Here is a 26,505-nt window from a genome sequence, read left to right as displayed (position 1 = left end):
CCAGACCCACAGCCCTTAACTGCCCTCTGAAATGGATACTCAATTATATCAAACTGCTACAGTAAAGTGTTTGAAAATGGGAATAGTTGAAGTAATTTATATTTGTATTAATGGAATTCTTACAATGCAGAAGGAGGCCTTTCTGCCCATCGAATCTGCACCGATTGGTTGGTGACTGTTCTTTTTCCTCTTGGCATTGTAGTTGTTGTTGTAAAGTTAACTTAAGGGTTAAGTCATAGCAGGGGATCCCAGACCCGTGTCATGCACCTCTTGTGCGATGTGGGAATTCAGGGACCCTTCCAGTGCCCCTGGCTCCTTCATGTGCAAGAAGTGTATCCAATTGCACCTCCTGTTAGACGGCTCTGGAGCTGCGGATGGACTCACTTTGGAGCATCCGCGATGCTGAGGAAGTCATGAAAAGCTCATTCAATGAGTTGGTCACATCGCAGATAAAGAGTATTGAGGGAGATAGGAAATGGGTGACCACCAGACAGAGGAAGAGTAGAACAGCAGTGCAGGGGTCCCCTGTGGTCATCTCTCTCAAACAGATATATCGTTATGGATACTGTTGGGGTAAGGTGGCAGTAGCCAGGTTCATGGCACCGTGGCTGGCTCTGATGCACAGGAGGGCAGGAAAAAAGGTGGCAGAGCTATAGTGATAGGGGACTCAATGGTAAGGGGAATAGACAGGTGTTTCTGCGGACGCAAACGAGACTCCAGAAAGGTATGTTGCCTCCCTGGTGCAGGGGTCAAGGATGTCTCGGAGCAGCTGCAGGACAGTCTTGATGGGGAGGGTGAACAGCCAGCTGTCGTGGTGCATATGGGTGCCAATGATTTAGGTAAAAAACATGATGAGGTCCTACAAGCTGAATTAAGGGAGTTAGGAGTTAAACTAAAAAGTAGGACCTCAAAGGTAGTAATCTCAGGATTGCTACCAGTGCCACATGTTAGTCAAAGTAGAATGTCAGGATAGATAGGATGAATATGTGGTTGAGAGATGGTGCAAGAGGGAGGGATTCAAATTCCTGGGACATTGGAACCGGTTCTGGGGGAGGTGGGACCAGTACAAACCGGACAGTCTGCACCTGGGCAGGACTGGAACCGATATCCTCGGGGGAATGTTTGCTAGAGCTGTTGGGGAGAGTTTAAACTAATGTGGCAGGAGGATGGGGACCAATGCAGGAAGCCGGACAGAAGTAAAGTGGAGACAGAAACAAAAGGCAGTAAGAGGGAAAGTGTAAGGCAGAGAAAACAAAGTCAAAAATCAAAAAGGGCCACAGTACAGAGTACAGAGACTGTGGAGAACTCCGTGAATGGGTCCAGTAAGACGAGATAAATAAAACACGGAGAGTGTACAAAACATGACTGGACTGATGGTCTGAGAAAGCAGGGCAGGGAGCAAGGGAAGTCTAGATTAAACTTTATTTATAATAATAATCTTTATTGTCACAAGTCGGCTTACATTAACACTGCAATGAAGTTCTGTGAAAAGCTCCGAGTTGCCACATTCCGGCTCCTGTTCAGGTACACAGAGGGAGAATTCACCTCACAGCACGTCTTTTGGGACTTGTGGGAGGAAATCAGAGCTCCTGGAGGAAACCCACGCAGACACTGGGAGAATGTGCACACACAGATACTGACCCAAGCGGGAATTGAACCTGGGACTCTGGAGCTGTGAAGCAACAGTGATAATCACTGTGCCACCGTGCTGTTAACCAGGGTTCAAGGTAAGGACATTCCTTTTGGAGTGAAGGGCAAGGCTGGTAGAAGTAGGGAACCTGGATGACTCGGGATATTGAGACCCTGGTCAAAAGGAAGGAGGCATATGATGTGCATCGGCAGCTGGATTCAAGTGGATCCCTTGAAGAGGATAGAGGTTGTCGGAATGGAGTTAAGAGAGAAATCAGGAGGACAAAAAGGGGACATGAGATCGCTTTGGCAGATAAGGCAAAGGAAAATCCAAAGAGCTTCTACAAATACATAAAGGGTAAAAGAGTAACTAGGGAGAGAGTAGGGCCTCTTAAGGATCTACAAGGTCATCTATGTGCGGATCCACAAGAGATTGGGGAGATCCTAAATGAATATTTCTCAACGGTATTTACTGTTGAGAAAGGCAAGGATGTTAGGAAACTTGGGGAAATAAATAGTGATGTCTTGAGGAGTGTACATATTACAGAGAAGGAGATGCTGGAATCTTAAAGATATTTAATAATCTTTATTATTGTCACAAGTAGGCTTACATTAACACAGCAATGATGTTACTGTGAAAAGCCCCTAGTTGCCACATTCTGGCACCTGTTCAGGTACACTGAGGAAGAATTCAGAATGTCCAAATTGCCTAACACTGAGTAGGTGTCTTTCGGGACTTGTGGGAAGAAACAGACAGTGACCCAAGCCGGGAATCGAACCTGGGACCCTGGCACTGTGAAACAATAATGCTACACACTGTGCTACCCTAGCGCATCAAAGCAGATAAATTCCCAGGACCTGATGAAATGTATCCCAGGACGTTGTGGGAGGCTAGGGAGGAAAGTGCGGGCCCCTAGGAGAGATATTTGAATTGTCGGCAGCCGCAGGTGAGGTGCCTGAAGATTGGAGAATAGCAAATGTTGTGCCTTTATTTAAGAAGGGCCGCAGGGAAATGCCAGGGAACTACCGACCATTACTACCGTCACTACCGTGAGCCTAACGTCTGTGGTGGGTAAGTTGTTCGAAGGTATTCTAAACAAAAGATAAGGTTATAATCAACCGGGCTGGAATCATAACAAGAGTCAAATAAGGAACAAACAGGAAGGATCACCCATCATTGTTCTATCCAAAGAAATTAAAATGACAAAACAGCTTGTTGACCCTGAAAATCCTCCTTACTAACATCTAGGGCTTGTGTAAAAATTGGGAGAGGTGGCCCACAGAGATTTTGAAATCAGAAAGAGTGGAAAGATTACCTTTGGTTATCAGGACTAATGCAGCACTCAGTGAGTGGGGTAGATTGGAGTCCAAACTCAGAGACAGTAGTTCCAGTCAAGAGATCCTGGGAGGAACAAACAAGCCAGACTTGGAGCAGTTTATACAATTCAAACAGAAAAAAGAAAAGCTTTCTTTCTTTGGTATGGAATCCAGAAATTCAAAATTTTCAGATGGAGTTGAAACTCATAAATTTAAGAAAACAGTGAGGTGGATCTCCATAGGATTACATTGCATATAGCACACAGAAACAGGCCATTCAGCCCACCCAGTCCATGTTGTTATTTATGTTCCACTTGAGTCTTCTCCCTCCTTTCCTCGTCTAAATCTAACATCGTAACCATCTATTTCCCATCTCCCTCATATACCTGTCTCCTAACCCTTAAAGACATCCACACTTTTCACTTAATTCCCCATCATAGTGAGTTCCATATTCTCACCACTGCCTTGATAAAATAAGTTTCTTACCAATTCCTGATGGGATTTCTGGGTGACTCTCTTGTATTGACAGCCTGTGCTTTTACTCTTCCCCACCAGAGGAAACATTCTCTCTGTATTGACTATCAAAACCTTTCAGAATTTGAATAATCTTTATTATTGTCACAAGTAGGCTTACATTAATACTGCAATGACGTTACTGTGAAAATCCCCTAGTCGGACTTCCGGGTGCGGCTATGCAGAGCTAGGTCGCATATTCGGCAGCTCCTGCTTGGAACGGACTTTTGGGCTCTTTTATAGGGCCCCCACGGCATTTGTTTGACATTTCCCGGTGTGGGAAGAAGGCTGCAATATTCCCCCGACAGTGTCCCCCAGGAAGGGTATGTCTCTTGGTTGCCAGACACACGCAGAAACAGTCAAAGATTTGGCTGCAACTGCAGGATAAACAGGGCCTCTTCCAGCATGTAGGCGGGGGAAGGGCAAGCTTAAAGCTGCAAGCTGACCTGAGGGCCTGTATCAAAAGTGAATTCTAGCAGCAGAGGGAACAACTGTAAAAAGACCTCATCAAGGCCACTGAAGGGACTTCCGGTTGCGGTGATGCCTAGCTAGCCGCACGCTTCGGCGGCTCCAGCTCCGACGGACCTTCGGGCTCTTTTAAGAGCCCCAACGGGGAATTTTTTGACGACGCAACCCGGTGTGGGGCGTGTGAGAAGGGAGTCCCCCCCCAAACGAAGGAGGAAAAAACCGGCGGCGGCGGCTGCAGCGCGAGGAATCGTCGACTAAAGGGTCAGAAAGAGAGAAGTACAAGATGGCGACGGAGAAAGCGCAGGCGACATGGGGGCCTGAGCATGAAATTGTGAGACGGTGCGTGGAGCTGCTGAAGAGGGAGGTGCTGACCCCGTTGCTACAGGCAATTGAGGGGCTCAAGGAGACATTAAAGACCCAGGAGACAGAGCTCCGTGTGGTGGAGCAGAAGGTGACAGATATTGAGGACGAGATCCTGGGCCTGGCGGTTAAGACACAGACGCACGAGGCACTTCATAAAAAGTGTACTGAAAGGATCGAAGCCCTAGAAAATGGAGCGCGAAGGAAGAACCTTCGGATACTGGGTCTCCCTGAGGGTGTGGAAGGAGTGGACTGTGGAGCATACGCAAGTACGATGCTGAGCTCACTGATGGGTGCTGAGGCCCCTACGGGCCCCTTGGAGGTGGAGTGGGCAAATCGGATTCCGGCGAGAAGACCAAAAGCGGGAGAACCACCCAGGGCGATAATCGTGCGATTTTACCGCCTTAAGGATAGAGAAGAGGTCCTGAGATGGGCTAAAAAGGTGCGGAGTAGCAGATGGGAGAATGCAGTGGTACGGGTATACCAGGATTGGAGTGCGGAGGTGGCGAGAAGGAGGGCGAGCTTCAACCGAGCCAAAGAGGTGTTGCATAAAAGGAAGGTGAAGTTCGGGATGCTGCAGCCGGCAAGACTATGGGTCACGTATCAGGAGAGACACCATTATTTCGAGACGGCGGAGGAAGCATGGACCTTCATCAAAGAAGAGAAATTGGATCGGAACTGAGGGACTGATGCTGCAGGAAATGTTATTGTTAATGTTACGGTGGAAGTTAATTGAGAAGTAAACAGGGAAGGGGGGAGACATTGGGGAAATGTGGGCGCCGGTGAGGGGGGAAAGACGGGACATAGTTGGAGAATGGGGAAGGGGAGGGGGAGGGGAAAGGGAGCTGCGCCATAAGAGGCGGGTCAGGTAAAGGGATGTTCCCGCACCAGAAAGAATAAGGCGGGAAGACAGGCGCAAGGCGGATGGGAGTTCCCCACATGGGGGGGGGTCGAGGAGTGAGCAGGAGTAGCCGGGGTCAGTTGAAGTCAGCTGACTTACGGAAGTAATATGGGGGGAGCAATCATGCTAGAAAGAGATCTAGCGGGGAGGGGGGGAGGGAGGGGGAGGGGGGGGGGGGAACAACTGGGTTGCTGCTGCGGAAATCCAAAAGGAAATGGCTAAAGAGTGGGTGGGCGGGGATGGTGTGCGACGCTGGGGGAGCGAGCGGGAGCGCGGAGGCGGGATATGGGACTGGCCTAGAGAAGGTAATGGCTAGTCGACACGGGAGGGGGGCAGGTAGCCCCCTAGTGAGGCTGATCACGTGGAACGTGAGAGGCCTGAACGGACCGATAAAAAGGGCCAGAGTGCTTGCGCATTTGAAAGGACTAAGGGCAGACGTGGTTATGCTCCAAGAGACGCACCTAAAGGTGGCGGACCAAGTTAGGCTAAGGAAAGGATGGGTGGGACAGGTGTTCCACTCAGGACTGGACACAAAGAATAGAGGGGTGGCCATTTTGGTGGGGAAACAGGTCGCATTTGAAGCAAAGAACATCGTAGCAGATAGCGGAGGTAGATATGTAATGGTGAGTGGCAGGCTGGAGGGAATGGAGGTCGTGTTGGTTAACGTGTATGCCCCAAACTGGGACGATGCGGGATTTATGAGACGGATGCTGGGGCGTATACCGGACCTGGAGGTAGGAAACTTGATTTTAGGAGGGGACTTTAATACGGTGCTGGACCCGGGGCTAGATAGATCCAGCTCAAGGACCGGAAGAAGGCCGGCAGCGGCCAAGGTACTTAAGGGGTTTATGGACCAAATGGGGGGAGTGGATCCATGGCGATTTCTTAGACCTAGGGCTAGGGAGTTTTCCTTCTTCTCCCATGTCCATAAAGTGTACTCCCGGATAGATTTTTTTGTTTTGGGAAGGTCGTTGATCTCTAGGGTGGAAGAAGCTGAGTACTCAGCCATAGCGGTTTCGGATCATGCCCCACATTGGGTGGACCTGGAATTAGGAGAGGAAAGGGAGCAGAGAACACTCTGGCGATTAGATGTGGGACTGATGGCGGATGAGGGAGTGTGTGCAAGAGTGCGGGGGTGTATTGAGAGATATCTGGAGGTCAATGACGACGGCGAGGTCCCTGTGGGAGTGGTATGGGAAGCACTAAAAGCGGTGGTCAGAGGAGAGCTGATCTCCATTGGGGCCTACAAAAGGAAAACAGAGGCCAAGGAAAGGGAAAGATTACTGGGGGAGATTTTAAGGGTGGATAGGGAATTTGCAGAGACCCCGGAGGAGGAATTGTACAGGGAGAGGAGACGACTCCAGACGGAATTTGACCTTCTGACCACCAGAAAGGCGGAGGTACTGTGGAGGAAGGCACAGGGGAGGAGGTATGAATATGGGGAAAAGGCGAGTCGCCTGTTGGCTCATCAATTGCGAAAGAGGGCAGCAGCGAGGGAGATAGGAGGAATTAGAGACGAAAGGGGAGACACGGTGCGAAGGGCAGGAAAGATAAATGAGGTGTTCAAGACCTTCTATGAGGAACTGTATAGGTCTCAACCCCCAGAGGGAGAGGAGGGGATGCGGCAGTTCCTGGACCAATTGAGGTTCCCGAAAGTGGAGGAGCGGGGGGTGGTAGGCCTGGGGGCACCGATTGGGGTGGACGAGGTTATTAAGGGACTGGGAAGCATGCAAGCAGGGAAGGCCCCAGGACCAGACGGGTTCCCGGTGGAGTATTACAGAAAATATGTGGACTTGTTGGCCCCGTTGATGGTGAGGACGTTCAATGAGGCCAGGAAAGGGGGGACTCTACCCCCGACGATGTCGGAGGCGACGATATCGTTAATTTTGAAGAGGGATAAAGATCCGTTGCAGTGCGGGTCCTATAGACCCATTTCATTGTTGAACGTGGACGCCAAATTGTTGGCAAAGGTACTGGCATCGAGGATAGAGGACTGTGTCCCAGGGGTGGTGCACGAAGACCAGACAGGGTTCGTAAAAGGGAGACAACTGAATGTTAACGTGCGACGACTATTAGGGGTGATAATGATGCCCCCAGTGGAGGGGGAGGCAGAGATAGTGGCGGCAATGGACGCAGAGAAGGCATTTGATAGGGTGGAGTGGGAGTATTTATGGGAAGTGTTAAGGAGGTTTGGGTTTGGGAACGGGTTTATTAGCTGGGTTAGACTTCTTTATGGGGCTCCAACGGCAAGCGTAGTTACAGGTCGACATAGATCGGAGTATTTCCGACTATATAGGGGAACAAGACAGGGATGCCCGCTGTCTCCATTGTTGTTCGCGTTGGCAATTGAACCTCTGGCCATGGCGTTGAGAGACTCCAGGAAATGGAGAGGGGTGATTAGAGGGGGAGAAGAACACCGAGTCTCGTTATATGCGGATGACCTATTGTTATACGTGTCGGACCCAGCGGGGGGAATGATAGAGGTTATGCGAATTTTGAGGGGGTTCGGGGATTTCTCGGGGTATAGGCTAAACATGGGGAAGAGTGAATTATTTGTGATACATCCAGGGGACCAGAGTAGAGAGATAGAAGGCTTGCCTCTAAGGAAAGTGGAAAGAAACTTCCAATACCTGGGGATTCAGATCGCTAGGAGCTGGGGAACCTTGCACAGACTTAATCTGACACGGTTGGTAGAACAAATGGAGGAGGACTTCAAGAGGTGGGACATGCAGCCTCTATCGCTGGCGGGCAGGGTGCAAGCAATTAAGATGATGGTCCTCTCGAGGTTCTTATTTGTATTTCAATGTCTCCCTATACTAATCACTAAGACCTTTTTTAATAAAATAGACAGGAGCATCACGAGCTTCATGTGGGCAGGGAAAGTTCCGAGAGTAAGGAGGGGGTTCCTTCAGCGTAGTAGGGACAGAGGAGGATTGGCACTACCGAACTTGGGCGATTACTATTGGGCCGCCAATGTGGCAATGATACGTAAATGGATGATGGAGGGTGAGGGAGCGGCATGGGAAAGACTGGAGAGAAAGTCCTGTAAAGGGACGAGTTTAGAGGCGCTGGTGACGGCGCCGCTACCGATCTCACCTAAAAAGTTTACCACGAACCCGGTGGTGGCGGCAACATTGAATATCTGGGGACAGTGGAGGCGACAGAGAGGGGTGCGGGGAGCCCTGGTGGGGTCCCCAATCAGGAACAACCATAGGTTCGCCCCAGGAAGAATGGATGGAGGATTTCAGAGCTGGTTCCAGTTGGGAATTAGGAGGGTGGGAGATTTATTTATAGATGGGACTTTTGCGAGCTTGGGAGCATTGGAGGAAAAGTATAAGTTGCCCCGGGGAAATTTCTTGAGATATATGCAGGTGAGGGCATTTACTAGACAACAGGTGAGGGAATTTCCGTTGCTCCCGACACAGGGGATACAGGACAGGGTGCTTTCAGGGGTGTGGGTCGGAGAGGGCAAGGTGTCAGAGATTTACCGAGAGATGAGGGAAGAGGGGGAGGAGTCGGTGGGCGAACTAAAAGGAAAGTGGGAAGAAGAACTAGGGGAGGAGATAGAGGAGGGTATGTGGGCTGATGCCCTAATGCAGGTAGGGCAGTAGATGTTGTCTATATGGACTTCAGTAAGGCCTTTGACAAGGTCCCTCATGGTAGACTAGTACAAAAGGTGAAGTCACACGGGATCAGGGGTGAACTGGCAAGGTGGATACAGAACTGGCTAGGCCATAGAAGGCAGAGGGTAGCAATGGAGGGATGCTTTTCTAATTGGAGGGCTGTGACCAGTGGTGTTCCACAGGGATCAGTGCTGGGACCTTTGCTCTTTGTAGTATATATAAATGATTTGGAGGAAAATGTAACTGGTCTGATTAGTAAGTTTGCAGACGACACAAAGGTTGGTGGAATTGCGGATAGCGATGAGGACTGTCTGAGGATACAGCAGGATTTAGATTGTCTGGAGACTTGGGCGGAGAGATGGCAGATGGAGTTTAACCTGGACAAATGTGAGGTAATGCATTTTGGAAGGGCTAATGCAGGTAGGGAATATACAGTGAATGGTAGAACCCTCAAGAGTATTGAAAGTCAAAGAGATCTAGGAGTACAGGTCCACAGATCGCTGAAAGGGGCTACACAGGTGGAGAAGGTAGTCAAGAAGGCATACGGCATGCTTGCCTTCATTGGCCGGGGCATTGAGTATAAGAATTGGCAAGTCATGTTGCAGCTGTATAGAACCTTAGTTAGGCCACACTTGGAGTATAGTGTTCAATTCTGGTCGCCACACTACCAGAAGGATGTGGAGGCTTTAGAGAGGGTGCAGAAGAGATTTACCAGAATGTTGCCTGGTATGGAGGGCATAAGCTATGAGGAGCGATTGAATAAACTCGGTTTGTTCTCACTGGAACGAAGGAGGTTGAGGGGCGACCTGATAGAGGTATACAAAATTATGAGGGGCATAGACAGAGTGGATAGTCAGAGGCTTTTCCCCAGGGTAGAGGGGTCAATTACTAGGGGGCATAGGTTTAAGGTGAGAGGGGCAAAGTTTAGAGTAGATGTACAAGGCAAGTTTTTTACGCAGAGGGTAGTGGGTGCCTGGAACTCACTATCGGAGGAGGTAGTGGAGGCAGGGACGATAGGGACATTTAAGGGGCATCTTGACAAATATATGAATAGGATGGGAATAGAAGGATACGGACCCAGGAAGTGTAGAAGATTGTAGTTTAGTCGGGCAGTATGGTCGGCACGGGCTTGGAGGGCCGAAGGGCCTGTTCCTGTGCTGTACATTTCTTTGTTCTTTGTTCTTTGTAAATTCCTCTTCCTCATGCGCCAGGCTTAGCCTGATTCAATTTAAGGTGCTACATAGAGCACACATAACGGGAGCAAGATTGAGCAGGTTCTTTGGAGTGGAGGACAAATGTGGGAGGTGTGGCGGGAGCCCGGCAAACCACGCACATATGTTTTGGGCATGCCCGGCACTGGAAGGGTATTGGAAGGGAGTGACGGGAGTGATTTCGCGGATGGTGAAGGCCTGGGTCAAACCAGGCTGGGGGTTAGCTCTATTTGGAGTTGCGGAAGAGCCGGGAGTGCAGGAGGCGAAAGAGGCCGACGTTGTGGCCTTTGTGTCCCTAGTAGCCCGGCGCAGGATCCTACTCATGTGGAAGGAGGCGAAACCCCCCGGACTGGAGGCCTGGGTAAATGATATGGCGGGGTTCATTAAACTGGAGCAGATAAAGTTTGCCCTGAGAGGATCGGCTCAAGGGTTCACCAGGCGGTGGCAGCCATTTCTCGACTACCTAGGGGAACGTTAGAGGGAAGACAGATGACCAGCAGCAGCAACCCAGGGGGAGGGGGACGGGGGGGGGGTTTAGTTTAGGTCAAAGATAAAGGGGTTTTGTTACTTGTGTATTGTTTAAAATTTCTGTATTGTTATCGTTGCGTTTGCTTTGTAAGAGGGGAAAAATTGTTGTTTGGGAAAAAAATTTCAATAAAACATTTATTAAAAAAAAAAGAAAATCCCCTAGTCGCCACAGTCTGCGCCTGTTCAGAGGGAGAATTCAGAATGTCCAATTCACCGAACAAGCACATCTTTCGGGACTTGTGGGAGGAAACCGGAGCACCCGGAGGAAACCCACGCAGACACTGGGAGAACGTGCAGACTCCGCACAGAGTGACCCAAGCCGGAATCAAACCTGGGACCCTGGAGCTGTGAAGCAATAGTGCTAACCACTGTGCTACCGTGCCGCCCACACAGCTTGCTTCTTCAAGAAAGAAACAATCCGGCCTGTCATTCCATTCCTGAGATGTAAACCACCCATTTCCGGTAACATCCTTGTCGGTTTTCGCTGCACCCTCTTCAGTGCCTCTATTTCCTTTCTATGATATGGTGACTGGGGTAACCATGTTGAGCACAGCTTCCCTACCTTTCCATTCCATTCCTTTAGAAATAAAGTTGAATGCCAGGTTTACTTTTTATGGTCTTACTATGGAGTAACCTTTAGTGACTGACATATGTGTATCCGAGACCTTTCTTCCTCCACCACTTCCAAGTAATGTGACTTCCCTATTCTTCCTCCAAAATGTACTACCTCACATTTATCTGGTTTGAACTTGAAATACCAATTATTTGCCCAATCTGCCAGATTATCAATGTCTCCTCCTGTAAAATATTCAGGGAGACCTAGACAGGCTGGTGCGACGGGCAGATGAAATTTAATGGATAGGGTTGTGAAGTGGTTTTCAGGGAAGAGTGAGGAGTGGCAATGTGGACACTGTTTGAAAGGGAATGCAGGATCAGAAAGAGGCAGGAAAAACAGAATGGGCGGGATTCTCCGTTTCAGAATCTAGGTGTTGACTCCGGGATTGGATTGGATTGGATTTGTTTATTGTCACGTGTACCGAGGTACAGTGAAAAGTATTTTTCTGCGAGCAGCTCAACAAATCATCGAGTACATGAAAAGAAAAGAAAATACATCATCGGGCAACGCAAGGTACACAATGTACCTACATAACACCGGCATCGGGTGAAGCATACACGGAGTAGTGTTAATGAGGTCAGTCCATAAGAGGGTCATTTAGGAGTCTGGTGACAGTGGGGAAGAAGCTGTTTTTGAGTCTGTTCGTGCGTGTTCTCAGACTTCTGTATCTCCTGCCCGATGGGAGAAGTTGGAAGAGTGAGTAAGCCGGGTGGGAGGGATCTTTGATTATGTTGCCCACTTTCCCCAGGCAAGAGAGGTGTAGATGGAGTCAATGGATGGGAGGCAGGTTTGTGTGATGGACTGGGTGGTGTTCACGACTCTCTGAAATTTCTTGCGGTCTTGGACCGAGCAGTTGCCATACCAGGCTGTGATGCAGCCCGATAGGATAACCCGAAAAGTTGGTTAGAGTTAATGTGGACATGCCAAATTTCCTTTGTTTCCTGAGGAAGTATAGGCAATGTTGTGCTTTCTTGGTGGTAGCATCGACGTGGGTGGACCAGGACAGATTGTTGGAGACTTGGAACAGCTAACCATCTCCACCTCGGCCCCGTTGATGCTGACAGGGGTGTGTACAGTACTTTGCTTCCTGAAGTCAATGACCAGCTCTTTAGTTTTGCTGGCACTGAGGGAGAGATTGTTGTCGCTGCACCACTCCACTAGGTTCTCAGTCTCCCTCCTGTATTCTGACTCGTCGTTATTCGAGATCCGGCCCATCATAGTCGTATCGTCAGCAACCTTGTAGATGGAGATGGAACCAAATTTTGCCACACAGTCGTATGTGTGTGTATAGGGAGTACAGTAGGGGGCTAAGTACGCAGCCTTGCGGGGCCCCGGTATTGAGGATTGAATCAGTGGGCTTGTACATCAACCAAATTGGTGCTGGTTCTGGAGAAATTCATGATCCGTTAATGGGCTAGAACCGGCGTGGAACACAATCCATTCCAATTAAAAACAGGGGGGCACGGTGGCGCAGTGATTAGCACTGCTGCCTCACAGCACCTGGGACCCAGGTTCGAATCCTGGCCCTGGGACACTGTCCGTGTGGAGTTTGCACATTCTCCCCGTGTCTGCGTGAGTTTCACCCCCACAAGCCAAAGATGTGCTGGTTAGGTAGATTGGCCACGTTAAATTGCCCCTTAATTGGAAAAATAATAAATAATTTAAAAACAACATCCGATCCGGCGGGGTCGAGATTGTCACTCGAGAGGCTGACAGGCTGCAGCCGTACATTAACACTCCACTGCCCACACACACTCATCCCATCCAACAAGATGGCAGGATAGGGAGCAGCAGCCTGGATTGTGGACGCCGGGTGTGAAGGAGGCCTCTGTACTCCAGGCCTGGGTGCAGGTGGCAGAGGCTGTGAGCACCTTGGGCCCCACCGCCAAGACCGGCCAGCAATGCCGAAAGAAGCTGCACGACCTCCGGGCAACCAGGGTGAGTAGGCAGCACTGTGCCCCTGGCACTAACCCTCGTCCCACCCCCCACCCGGAGGGCAACCAAACTCCACCCGACAGGGTGCGTGCTCCCCACCCTGCACCACATGCCAGCACCCATACTGGCTGCCATGGCCAGTGCCCTGGCCATGAAGGCCAGTGCTGCACGCGTCCGACTGTCTAACACCGTGCACGGTCGGAATGCGGCCCAACCCCAGGGACTAGTTGCAGTCCAGACTGGTCTTGGGCTGCTGGAAAGGGTGGTCCCATCGATAATGGAAATGCAGACACTGAGCCAGGGACTATATGAGGGGTTGTCAGCAACCAGTCAGCTCCTGCAGGTGCAGTTGGAGGAGTCCAACTGCCTGCAGGGGCAGGAGGCAGTGCCACCCAGACCAACGCCTCGCGTGTGGCATCCGCGGTAGAGGCCTTGGGGGCGAAGGTATCGGCCATGGGTCAGGCTGTCTAAGGCTTGGGGCACTCTGGGGGCACTCTGTGCGGACGGTGGCCAAGAACTCCAGGACTGGCGATGTCACCTGGACATTGCAACGGCGCTCCAGGGCTTGGCCCAATCACAACAGGTTATGGCTGAGGGTATCATTGGCATTGCCCAGGTGCTGGCTGACTGGCGCCAGTCCCGGAGGGAGGTGGTCCAATCCCTGTGATACATGGTCGCGAGCATGGAGACCCATGTCGGGATGAGAGCGGGCACCCAGGACTGGCAGCGCCAGGTAGCGAAGGAGTCCCAGGAGTTCGCTCCAGTTGCAGCCTCGTGCCAAGGGGTAGCCTGAAGCCATCGGGCACCCCGAGGGGGGAGGAGGAGGTGATGGGGCTCGTGCATGGGACCCCCCCCCCCCCCCGTCCTTGGCACATCCCAGGTCACAGGGCGGGATTCGCAGCAGGCCGCCTCCACTCCTGCAGATCCACATAGACGTAACGTGAGGGCCAGAAAGGCAAACACCAGTTAAGATGACACCGGTGCAGCACACAGGATAGCATTAGGGGCGAGGGCACAACCTGCCTCTGTGCTGTTTCACAAGGGTGTGAGGGATGGGCTGGGCTGGCTGCAGATGTGCGCTGGGTTGGAGATGAGTGGACAGTGGAGGCGGCCGTGGCCTGGGCTCCCAGATCGGACCTCGTCCCGGTACCCTGCCCCCCACCCCCTTTGCCCAACCCATGCACCCCGTCCCCACCTCTGCCTGTGATGGACTGGCCAGCTCGCATCCAGGTGGATGGTGGAAAGTGCGACCATGGGCAGGAGTCCGATGTTGTCAAACAATGCAGAGCACCAGAGCTCATCGCAGAGTGGGTTAGGGTTAGGTTTGGGGTTGGGGTTAGGGTTAGGGCTGGGGTTGGGTTTAGGGTTAGGGTTATGTGCGTTAGGGTTAGGGTTATGTGCGTTAGGGTTATGTGCGTTAGGGTTGGGGTTTAGGGTTAGGGTTAGGGCTGGGGTTATGTGCGTTAGGGTTGGGGTTGGGGGTTAGGGTTAGGGTTGGGGTTAGGGTTGTCATCATCCTCCATCCCAGGGCCCAGACCTGCTGTAACTGCCATCCCAGGGTCCACACCAGCAGTAGGTATGACGGAGGGGTTGCGGGGGTGGGGTGGGATGTCTCCGCCATTGGCCAGGCTCCCTAGTCGGTGAACCTGGAGGCGATCGGAGCGTCCTGTGCACGCCGGCCCAGGCGCAAGCTTTGTATGACCTCTTCCTATCGGGCACCCATGTCCAGCCCGTCCGCCCCCTCATCGGATGAGGCCTGCTGTTCATCCTCTTCCTCCTCCAGTACGTCACCCCTCTGTTGCGCAATGTTGTGGAGGATGCAGCCGGCCACCACCATGTGGGAGACTTTCCTAGCGAGAAACTGGATGGCCCCTCCACAGTAGCCCAGGCAACTGAAGCACACCTTCAGGATGCCGAAGCACCGCTCGATAAAGCCCCTGGTCGCTGCATGGGTATCGTTGTACCAGGTCTCCGTATCGGACTGTTGCCTCTGGATAGGTGTCATCAGCTGTGACCGCAGTGGGCAACCCCTGTCGCCCAAGAGCCAGCCCCTTGACGGTCACCGGGAGCGGGTGTCCTCCCCCATACCCCCGCGGTGCCAGGTGCACCATCATTTGGCAGTTATGTCTTTATGTCTCTGCTCAGCCAGACCCTTTGACGGCATGCCCGGTCCGGCAGGTCCTCGAGTGACGGGCGCTGCCAGTACACATGAAGCTTCAAGCGACGCCTCCTTCTCCCCTCTTCCCCGGCCTGTTGGGTGGCCGGCTCTCCATCCTCTCTGGCTGCCTCCTGTTCCTCTGAGGCAGGCTCTGCTGTTGCAGGTTCCTTCCCGGTCAGCTTCTGCTCGTACAGCCTCAGTGTATCGCCCAGGGCTGCGGCAGCCAGGATGAAGGTCACTATTCCTGGTTGGATTCCAAAGTCCATTGTCTGCAGGTGGTGGAAGGCAGACGTGTTAGCATGGTGTGTACCCCCATGCCCAACCAGGTCCACCGAGCTAGACGGTGGCCCTGGACTGCACTGCAGCCCCTGCATGTCCCTCTCCCCCACACCCTCCTCTCCCATTCCCGGCTGCTCACCCTGACAATCTGCCCTCTGCCCCACACCCTTGGCACCAGTCCCTGCCAACAGGGGTACTGGTGACTGGTGCTACCCATACCAGCAGTATGCTCTACGACCCCCGTCCAGCACCCTCTGTAGGGGCTACCATGGACGCTGCCTTTGTGTGGACAGCGTGATGCCCCGACTGCAGCTAGTGCCTGATTGCTGGTCTTCCAAGAGTCTGTCTTGTCTGTCAACAGTCAGATGGGGCTCAGGATTAAAATTAGATTCAAACGACAAACAAAATAACTAACATAAACAATCTTACCCAGAGAATGACACGTCCATCAAAAGAACAGGTGAGAAAACGGCAGTCGTTGAAACAGAATTTGCAGCAGCTAGCTCTGTCTGTGTGCGCTGTGACAACTCGAAATGGGATCTGAGCAGAGATACAAAGACATGGATTAATGTCCCATTCCCCCCACATGCCCACCCATCCCCCCCCACACACCGACCCATCGCCCGATCTGTACCTATGCCTGTCTCCATGGTGATGTAGGGTGAAGGGACACCTTGCGCGGGATTCTACGCCGATTGTCACCGGAGTCGGGAAAATGGATTATGCAGAGAATTGGTTTTAACGCCACAATTGTGCTGGTCGCTGGTTTCACGCCAAACCGCAATTCTCTGGTGCCTCGACAGTGGCGTCAATGTGTTCCACTCCATATGTACAGTAAACGCAGTTGGCATATCATTAGCGGGCTTGACCCAGTCACCGGGGCCTCCACGATGAATTCCCGATGGCCGGGTCACTTGTGGCGGCTGAGAGAGAAAGTGTCGAACATCACCATAGTTTGCTGACATCGTGCCGCTGGCCGGGGGACTTCTGCCAGGAGTAGCGGGGAGTGGCCAGGAGGTGGGCTGTGGGGGGGGTGAACGGACATGGAACACCATTGCCACAGCCGGCAAAACAGCCATGCAGCTGCGCACGCCGCTAACAGCCCACTGTGAACCTGGTGCCAGGGTCCGTACAGGTGTTTCCCCCCCACAAGCCACCTCCCCAGGTGCCCTCTGGCCCCATCAGCTGAATGGGCTCCAGCACACAACCAGTGCCATCTTGTGGGCTGGGATGAGTGTGTGTGGAGAGTAATGTGTATGTGCGGCTGCAGCTTGTCAGCCTCCCGTGTGTCAATCACGGACCCGGCGAATCCCGCATCCTTTCTCATTGGAATCGATTGTGTTCCACGCGGGGCCAGTGCTAGCCCCTGAGCGGTAGCGGAATCGGTCCAGGCTCACCCAGATTTGCTGCCATGCGGGTCCCCGAATCCTGTCGCGGCGTAAACACTTAGTCTCAGGAACGGAGAATCCCGCCACTTACCTGGCCCGTCCCCATGGGGCCCGTCTCCACGGCAACCGCTCACCTGGGTCCGTCTCCATGGTAACTCCTTTATGTGTGCCTGTCTCCATGGGGCCCGTCCCCATGGGGCCCGTCTCCACGGCAACCGCTCACCTGGGTCCGTCTCCAGTGTAAACGCTTACCTGGGCCCGTCTCCATGGTAACTCCTTTATGTGTGCCTGTCTCCATGGGGCCCGTCTCCATGGTAACCGCTTCCCTGGGCCCGTCTCCTTGGTAACCGCTTACCTCGGCCCGGCTCCACGGTAACCACTTACCTGGGCCCGTCTCCACGGTAACCGCTTACCTGGGCCCGTCTCCAGTGTAACCGCTTACCTGGGCCCGTCTCCATGGTAACTCCTTTATGTGTGCCTGTCTCCATGGGGCCCGTCTCCATGGTAACCGCTTCCCTGGGCCCGTCTCCATGGTAACTCCTTTATGTGTGCCTGTCTCCATGGGGCCCGTCTCCATGGTAACCGCTTCCCTGGGCCCGTCTCCACGGTAACCGTTTACCTGGGCACGTCTCCACGGTAACCACTTACCTGGGCCCGTCTCCACGGTAACCGCTTACCTGGTCCCGTCTCCATGGTAACCGCTTACCTGGGCCCGTCTCCACGGTAACCGCTCACCTGGGCCCGTCTCCATGGTAACTCCTTTATGTGTGCCTGTCTCCATGGGGCCCGTCTCCATGGTAACCGCTTCCCTGGGCCCGTCTCCTTGGTAACCGCTTACCTGGGCCCGTCTCCTTGGTAACCGCTTACCTGGGCCCGTCTCCAGGGTAACCACTTACCTGGGCCCGTCTCCAGGGTAACCGCTTACCTGGGCCCGTCTCCACGGTAACCGCTTACCTGGTCCCGTCTCCATGGTAACCACTTACCTGGGCACGTCTCCATGGCGACAGTCAGCATGGTAACTGCTTACGTGAGCCCGTCTCCATGGTAACCGCTTACCCGGGCCCGTCTCCATGGCGACAGTCGGCAGGGTAACCGCTTACCTGCGCCCCCTGCTGGTTCTCCCAGCCGCTCTCCTCCACGTTGACCCGCCCGAGGGTTTTGTGCGTCTCCAGCAGCAGCGGGTCCGAGTGGGGATCGGCCTCCGGCTGCCGCCCGCTGTCCGGTGCCGCGTCAGGCGGACATTCAGGCAGCATCGCGGCGGCTGCTCCAGCAGGGCTCCCCTCACCGTCTCCGTGACAACCGCAGCCACGCCCCGCGCAGGCGCCGCGGGGGCGGGGTCAGGGGGCAAGCGGGCGGGGTCAGTGCCCAGGGGCGGGGTCAGTGTCCGGGGGCGGGGTCAGTGCCCAGGGGCGGGGTCAGTGCCCAGGGGCGGGGTCAGTGTCCGGGGGCGGGGTCAGTGCCCAGGGGCGGGGTCAGTGCCCAGAGGCAGGGTCAGTGTCCGGGGGCGGGGTCAGTGCCCGGGGCAGGGTCAGTGCCCGGGGGCTGGGGTCAGTGCCCGGGGGCCAGTGCCCGGGGCCGGGGTCAGTGCCCGGGGCCGGGGTCAGTGCCCGGGGCCGGGGTCAGTGCCCGGGGCCGGGGTCAGTGCCCGGGGGCTGGGGTCAGTGCCCGGGGCCGGGGTCAGTGCCCGGGGGCTGGGGTCAGTGCCCGGGGGCCAGTGCCCGGGGCCGGGGTCAGTGCCCGGGGCCGGGGTCAGTGCCCGGGGCCGGCTGTCAGTGCCCGGGGGTGGGGTCAGTGCCCAGGGCCGGGGTCAGTGCCCAGGGCCGGGGTCAGTGCCCGGGGGTGGGGTCAGTGCCCGGGGGTGGGGTCAGTGTCCTGGGCGGGGGTCAGTGCCCGGGGGTGGGGTCAGTGCCCGGGGGCAGGGGTCAGTGCCCGGGGGTGGGGTCAGTGTCCTGGGCGGGGGTCAGTGCCCGGGGGTGGGGTCAGTGTCCTGGGCGGGGGTCAGTGCCCGGGGGTGGGGGCAGTGCCCGGGGGTGGGGGCAGTGCCCGGGGGCAGGGGGCAGTGCCCGGGGGCAGGGGGCAGTGCCCAGGGCCGGGGTCAGTGCCCAGGGTCAGTGCCCAGGGCTGGGGTCAGGGGCCGGGGTCAGTGCCCGGGGGTGGGGTCAGTGCCCGGGGGTGGGGTCAGTGCCCGGGGGCGGGGTCAGTGCCCGGGGGCAGGGGCAGTGCCCGGGGGCAGGGGTCAGTGCCCAGGGCCGGGGTCAGTGCCCGGGGGTGGGGTCAGTGCCCAGGGCCGGGGTCAGTGCCCGGGGGTGGGGTCAGTGCCCGGGGGTGGGGTCAGTGCCCGGGGGTGGGGTCAGTGCCCAGGGCCGGGGTCAGTGCCCGGGGGTGGGGTCAGTGCCCGGGGGCAGGGGGCAGTGCCCGGGGGTGGGGTCAGGGGCCGGGGTCAGTGCCCGGGGGCAGGGGTCATTGCCCGGGGGTGGAGTCAGTGCCCGGGGGCAGGGGTCATTGCCCGGGGGTGGAGTCAGTGCCCGGGGTTGGGGTCAGTGCCCGGGGTTGGGGTCAGTGCCCGGGGTTGGGGTCAGTGCCCGGGGGTGGGGTCAGTGCCCGGGGTGGGGTCAGTGCACGGGGGCGGGGTCAGTGTCCGGGGCGGGGCTCAGTGCCCGGGGGCCGGGGTCAGTGCCCGGGGGCCGGGGTCAGTGCCCGGGGGCCGGGGTCAGTGCCCGGGGGCCGGGGTCAGTGCCCGGGGGCCGGGGTCAGTGGTCAGTGCCCGAGGGAAGGGGCCAGTGCCCGGGGGCGGGGTCAGTGTCCTGGGGCGGGGTCAGTGTCCAGGGGTGGGGTCAGTGTCCAGGGGTGGGGTCAGTGCCCAGGGCCGGGGTCAGTGCCCAGGGCCGGGGTCAGTGCCCAGGGGTGGGGGTCAGTGCCTGGGGGTGGGGTCAGTGCCCAGGGGTGGGGTCAGTGCCCGGGGGCGGGGTCAGTGTCCTGGGGCGGGGTCAGTGCCCAGGGCCGGGGTCAGTGCCCGGGGGCTGGGGTCAGTGCCCAGGGATGGGGTCAGTGTCCAGGGGCGGGGTCAATGCCCGGGGGCAGGGGGCAGTGCCCAGGGGTGGGGTCAGTGCCCGGGGGCAGTGGCAGTGCCCGGGGGCGGGGTCAGTGTCCAGGGGTGGGGTCAGTGTCCTGGGGTGGGGTCAGTGTCCAGGGGCGGGGTCAGTGCCCAGGGGCAGAGTCACAGGGGGCCACAGTGGGAGATGTGCGGCAGTTTCTGGATTGTGGGTGTCGCTGGTCAGACCAGCATTTATTGCCCGTCCCTAATTTCCCCTCAGGAGGTGGGGGTGAGCTGTCTTCTTGAACCGCTGCAGCCCCAGAGGCGTAGGTACACCCAGTGTGCGGTTAGATAGTGCCAGGAGTTTCCCCCAGCGACAGTGAAGGAACGGCGACATATTTCCAAGTCAGGGTGGTGAGTGACTCGGTGGGGAACCTCCAGGTGGTGGGGTTCCTAGGTATCTGCTGCTCTTGTCCTTCCAGATGGTAGTGGCCGTGGGTTTGGAAGGTGCTGGCAAAAGACTCAAAACTCTGACTAAATTTGCTGAAATTATGTTGGGACTCCAAAGGTGAAATTACGAGGAGTGATTACACTAACTAGGGCTGTATTCCCTGGAATGTCGATGGTTAAGGACCAATTTGATCAAAGATTTCAAGATTTAAGGTGGACAGGATTTGCAGATAGAAGCTACCCCCTGACTGGGATGCCGAGGACTAATGGGGGCATGTACCAAAAATTAGAGTCAGACCTTTCAAGAATGAAATTAATAATTATTATTTTTAATATCATAGAATTTTCAGTGCAGAAGGAGGCCATTCGGCCCATCGAGTCTGCACCGGCTCTTGGAAAGAGCACCCTACCCAAGGTCAACACCGCCACCCTATCCCCACAACCCAGTAACCCCACCCAACACTAAGGGCAATTTTGGACACTAAGGGCAATTTAGCATGGCCAATCCACCTAACCTGCACATCTTTGGACTATGGGAGGAAACCGGAGCACCCGGAGGAAACCCACGCACACACGGGGAGGACGTGCAGACTCCGCACAGACAGTGAGCCAAGCCGGAATCGAACCTGGGACCCTGGAGCTGTGAAGCAATTGTGCTATCCACATGGCTACCGTGCTGCCCCTATACTATATTGTCACAAGTAGGCTTACATTAGCACTGCAATGAAGTTACTGTGAAAATCCCCTAGTCGCCACATTCCGGCGCCTGTACGGGTACACTGAGGGAGAATTCAGAATGTCCAATTCACCTAACAGCACGTCTTTCGAGACTTGTGGGAGGAAACCGGAGCACCCGGAGGAAACTCACGCAGACACGGGGAGAACGTGCAGACTCTGCACAGACAGCGACCCAAGACGGGAATCGAACCTGGGACACTGGCGCTATGACGCAACAGTGCTAACCACTGTGCGACCGTGCTGCCCATTACGAGACACTCCTTCATACAAAGGCTGGTAGAAGTTTGAAACCCTCATTCACAAAGAGCAAAATGCTCATTTTAATTTTAAGATTGGTGCATCTTTCTTAACCAAAGGTATTACGGGATATGAATGAAGGTGAATACATACTGCAGAGTTAGGTCACAGATCAGCCATAATTTCACTGAATGGGGTTATGAGGTTAGATGGCCTCCCCCTGCTCCATTGCATTGGCGGCACAGTGGCACAGTGGTTAGCACTGCTGCCTCACAGCACCAGAGACTCGGGTTCGATTCCCGGCTTGGGTCACTGTCTGTGCGGAGTCTGCACGTTCTCCCCGTGTCTGCGTGGGTTTCCTCCGGATGCTCCGGTTTCCTCCCACAGTCCAAAGATGTGCAGGTTAGGTGGATTGATAAATTACCCCTTTAGTGTCCAGGGATGTGGTTAGGGGGTTGCAGGGGATAGGGCGGGGAAGTGAGCCTGGGTAGGGTGCTCCTTCATAGGGTCGATGGGCCAAATGGCCTCCTTCTGCACTGCAGGGATTCTGTTATCTTGAAGATGGTTGAAGAAGGAGTGAATGTTTAAACAGGTGAATTGAGTTGTCGATCAATCCGGCTGCTTTGTCTTGGATAGAACAAAGTACAGCACAGGAACAGGCCCTTCGGCCCTCCAAGCCCGTGCCGACCATGCTGCCCGACTAAACTACAATCTTCTACACTTCCTGGGTCCGTATCCCTCTATTCCCATCCTATTCATATATTTGTCAAGATGCCCCTTAAATGTCACTATCGTCCCTGCTTCCACCACCTCCTCCGGTAGTGAGTTCCAGGCACCCACTACCCTCTGTGTAAAAAACTTGCCTCGTACATCTCCTCCAAACCTTGCCCGTCTCACCTTAAACCTATGCCCCCTAGTAATTGACCCCTCTGCCCTGGGGAAAAGCCTGGGATAGTGTTGAGCTTGAGTGTTGTTGGAGTTGTGCTCATCCAGGCAAGTGAAGAGTATTCCATCGCACTCCTGACTTGTGACTTATCGATTGTGGACAGGCTTTGAGGAGTCAGGTTTGTAACTCACCACAGAACCCCCAGCCCCTCAATGCTCCTGGTGCCACAATGTGGCTGGGTCCGGTTCAGTTTCTGATCAATGGTAAAAGGATTAAGGGTTATGGTGTTCGGGCCGGAAAGTGGAGCTGAGTCCACAAAAGATCAGCCATGATCTCATTGAATGGTGGAGCAGGCTCGAGGGGCCAGATGGCCGACTCCTGCTCCTAGTTCTTATGTTCTTATGTAAACCCCAGGATGTTGATTTCATAGAATTTACAGTGCAGAAGGAGGCCATTCAGCCCATCAAGTCTGCACCGGCTCTTGGAAAGAGTACCCTACCCAAGGTCCACACCTCCACCCTATCCCCATAACCCAGTAACCCCACCCAACACTAAGGGCAATTTTGGACACTAAGGGCAATTTATCATGGCCAATCCACCTACCCTGCACATCTTTGGACTGTGGGAGGAAACCGGAGCACCCGGAGGAAACCCACACACACACGGGGAGAACATGCAGACTCCGCACAGACAGTGACCCAAGCCGGAATCGAACCTGGGACCCTGGAGCTGTGAAGCAATTGTGCTATCCACAATGCTACCGTGCTGCCCTCGTGTGGAGGATTCAGCGATGGTAATGCCATTGAATGTCAAGGGGCGGTGGTTAGATTATTTCTGGTTGGAGATGATCATTGCCAGGCGCCTGTGTGGTGTGAATGTTATTTGTCGCTTATCAGTCCAAACCTGAATGTCTCCTGTAGGTGTTGCTGAATACAGGCATCATCGGAGAATTTGCCAATGTTGATCAGCACATCAGCAAACATCCCCTCTTTTGACCTTCTGATGAACAGTAAGTATATAGCACTTTTAACACTGGAAAAAAATCCAAGGATGCTTCACAGTGGCATAATCAGTCAAAATGTTTACACCACATTACATAGAAATAATAAGAGCAAGAGTGAAAATATCACTGCTCTGGAGCTGGAGATGGTTCAACAACGGGGCATCGATCTGGAGGTTCGAAAGCATGAGAATTTTAAAATTGAGATGTCAGACTGGCTGTTAAAGCTGGTGAGCATGGGGGTGATGGGTGAGAGGTACTTGGTCAGAGTTAGGGCAAGGGCACCGGTTACAACTGCCATGTTTGTTGAACATGGGAACAGGAGATAGGTTTTTAGCTGCTTGAGCCTCTGATCAGTCTCCTCGCTGAAGACCGAGAATCTGGAACACGCTCTGTGCAGATGGAACTCTAGTCACAGCTGCCTGGTATATTTCTCTCAAATCCTTTTCACAGTCCAGAATAGGAACAGGATCGGGCCTTTTGGCCCCTGGAGCTTGCTCTGCCATTCAATAGGATCACGGCTGATCCGACATTCCTCACTTACTCCTGCCCTTTTCCTGTAATTCTCTCAGCATTTACCCTTTTAAGCCCCTTAAGAATCCTATAACCACTGTTTACAGGCCGTCAGCCTGAAAGAGAACCCCTTTACCCCATCCACGTTTCCTGCCCATTTCCAATTCTCTATCCATGCCAAACTTCCAACATCTTATGACTTAACCTTTTGTGAGGTACCTTGTCAAACGCGTTCTGGAAGTCCAAATATAACACATCTACTGGTTCCCCTCTATCCACTCTGGTTGAGACGTCCTCAAAAAACTCTAATAAATTAGTCAGACGCGATTTCCCTTTCACGAACCCACGCTGACTCTGCTCGATTAGATTATGATTTTCCAAATGTGCTATTACTTCCTTAATAATTGATTCCAACATTTTCCAACAACAGACGTTAGGCTAATCGGGCAATAGTTACCCGCTTTTTGTCTCCCTCGCTTTTTGAACAGGGTGTCACATTGGCAGTTTTCCAATTCTCCGGCACTTTTCCAGAGTCCAAGGATTTTTGGAAAATTGCAACCAATGCATCCACTACCTCTGCAGCTACTTCTTTTAGAATCCTAGGATGCAAACCATCAGGGCCAGGGACGTATCTGCCTTTAGCCCCATTAATGTTTCTAATCCTGGTATTTAATTACTCCCCAGTATTCTATAATAATATAATCTTTATTGTCACAAGTAGACACTGCAATGAAGTTACTGTGAAAAGCCCCTAGTCGCCACATTTTGGCGCCTGTTCGGGTACACAGAGGGAGAATTCAGAATGTCCAATCCACCTAACCTGCACGTCTTTGGACTGTGGGAGGAAACCGGAGCACCCGGAGGAAACCCACGCAGACACGGGGAGAACGTGCAGGCAGACAGTGACCCAAGCCGGGAATCAAACCTGGGTCCCTGGCGCTGTGAAGTAACCGTACTAACCACTGTGCTACCGTGCTGCCCATATTCTTCAGCATTAATGGGATGTTTGAAGTATCTTCCACCATAAAGACTGATGCAAAGTATCTGTTTAACTCCTCTGCCATTTCCTCGTTCCCCAGAACTATCTGCCCAGGGTCACTTTCTAAGGGGCTTCTGTTCACTCGGACCTCACTTTTCCTTTTTATATATTTAAAGAAACTCAGTTATTATATTCCTCACTAGTTTATTTTCTCTCTCTTTATTATCTTTTTAGTCCTCCTTTGCTGGATTTTGAATTTATCCCATTCATCAGGGCTATCACTAACTTTTGCCTCCTTATTTGCTTTTTCTTTCAGCTTAATACTTTCCTTAACTTCCCTGGTTAGCCATAGTTGGTTTGTCCTCTCAAAATCTTTCCTCCTTACTAGGAGTCATTAATTACCTCCTTCAATGTCTGCCACTGCTTGTTTACTGTCTTTTCTGCTAATCTATCCGCCCAGTTAACTCTATCCTCATTTAATTATAATTCCCTTTATTAACATTAAAGTTATTTCCGATCCAAGTTTCTCACTCTCAAACTGAATATTAAATTCTCTTATGTTATGATCACTACTTCCCAGGGGATCTTTTACTCTGAGGTCATTATTTAAACCTGCCTCATTACCCATTGCCAGATCCAAGATAGCGTGTTCCCTGGTTAACTCCATTAGGGATAGTTTACCAGTGCTCTATGAATTCAGTTAATGAAAAACAACATCGGTTTAATTAAAGACTTTATTTGAGGCAGTAAGAAAACTGTACAAAGTTCAAGTATTTATATCCAAATTAATTCAAGTATTGATTTACTGTACATGAGACAAACTGTCCCTGCTAGACCTTAACAACGGAATATTTATCGAGAACAGTATGGCAGATTCTCAGCATCCATCCAAAAGGAACCTCACCCCAGGAGAAAATTCATTCCTTTTGCACTTAAAAAAAATCTTTCAGAATTATATCTCAAGTTTATATTGTCTTCAATAGTTTAAACATCTTCAATTGTAGTGACATTTTTTTTAGTGACAATTACAGAAAGACTTCCATTTCTCCCCGACATTTCACAACCTCACAATATCAGAAAGTGCTCCACATCAATGAAGTCATTTTTGAAGTGATATAGAAAAGGCAGCAGCAAGCTCCACAGGCTCACCAGCATGTTCTCCTCTCTGAACCCCCATTCTAGCACCCTCTCCTCTCCGAACCCCCACTCCAGCACGTTTTCCTCTCTGAACCCCCATTCTAGCACCCTCTCCTCTCCGAACCCCCACTCCAGCACGTTCTCCTCTCTGAACCCCCATTCTAGCACCCTCTCCTCTCCGAACCCCCACTCCAGCACGTTCTCCTCTCCGACCCCCACTCCGAACCCCCACTCCAGCACGTTCTCCTCTCAGACCCCCATTCTAGCACCCTCTCCTCTCCGAACCCCCACTCTAGCACGTTCTCCTCTCTGAACCCCCATTCTAGCACCCTCTCCTCTCCGAACCCCCACTCCAGCACGTTCTCCTCTCCGACCCCCACTCCGAACCCCCACTCCAGCACGTTCTCCTCTCAGACCCCCACTCCAGCACGTTCTCCTCTCAGACCCCCACTCCGAACCCCCCCTCCAGCACGTTCTCTTCTCCGAACCCCCATTCTAGCACCCTCTCCTCTCCGAACCCCCACTCCAGCACGTTCTCCTCTCCGACCCCCACTCCGAACCCCCACTCCAGCACGTTCTCCTCTCAGACCCCCACTCCGAACCCC

General features: G+C 53.5%; 1 protein-coding gene across 1 annotated transcript in view; it reads right to left on the bottom strand.

Moving 5' to 3' along the window:
* LOC140430315 (WD repeat-containing protein 88-like) overlaps positions 1-18,217 on the bottom strand; it is a 66,859-nt gene extending 48,642 nt beyond the window's left edge. The window contains exons 1-3 of the mRNA XM_072517754.1: positions 18,027-18,217; positions 15,968-16,078; positions 2,946-3,031 (exon numbers count right to left, since the gene is read on the bottom strand). Coding sequence (XP_072373855.1) covers positions 2,946-3,031; positions 15,968-16,078; positions 18,027-18,179 — 350 coding nt within the window. The 5' untranslated portion in view covers positions 18,180-18,217. The remainder of the gene's footprint in view (positions 1-2,945; positions 3,032-15,967; positions 16,079-18,026) is intronic.
* Between the last annotated feature and the right edge of the window lie 8,288 nt (positions 18,218-26,505).

The sequence above is a fragment of the Scyliorhinus torazame genome, chromosome 10 (genome assembly GCF_047496885.1).
Source record: "Scyliorhinus torazame isolate Kashiwa2021f chromosome 10, sScyTor2.1, whole genome shotgun sequence".
In the NCBI taxonomy this organism is placed as follows: Eukaryota; Metazoa; Chordata; class Chondrichthyes; order Carcharhiniformes; family Scyliorhinidae; genus Scyliorhinus; species Scyliorhinus torazame.
This window is presented reverse-complemented; position numbering and strand designations above follow the sequence as displayed.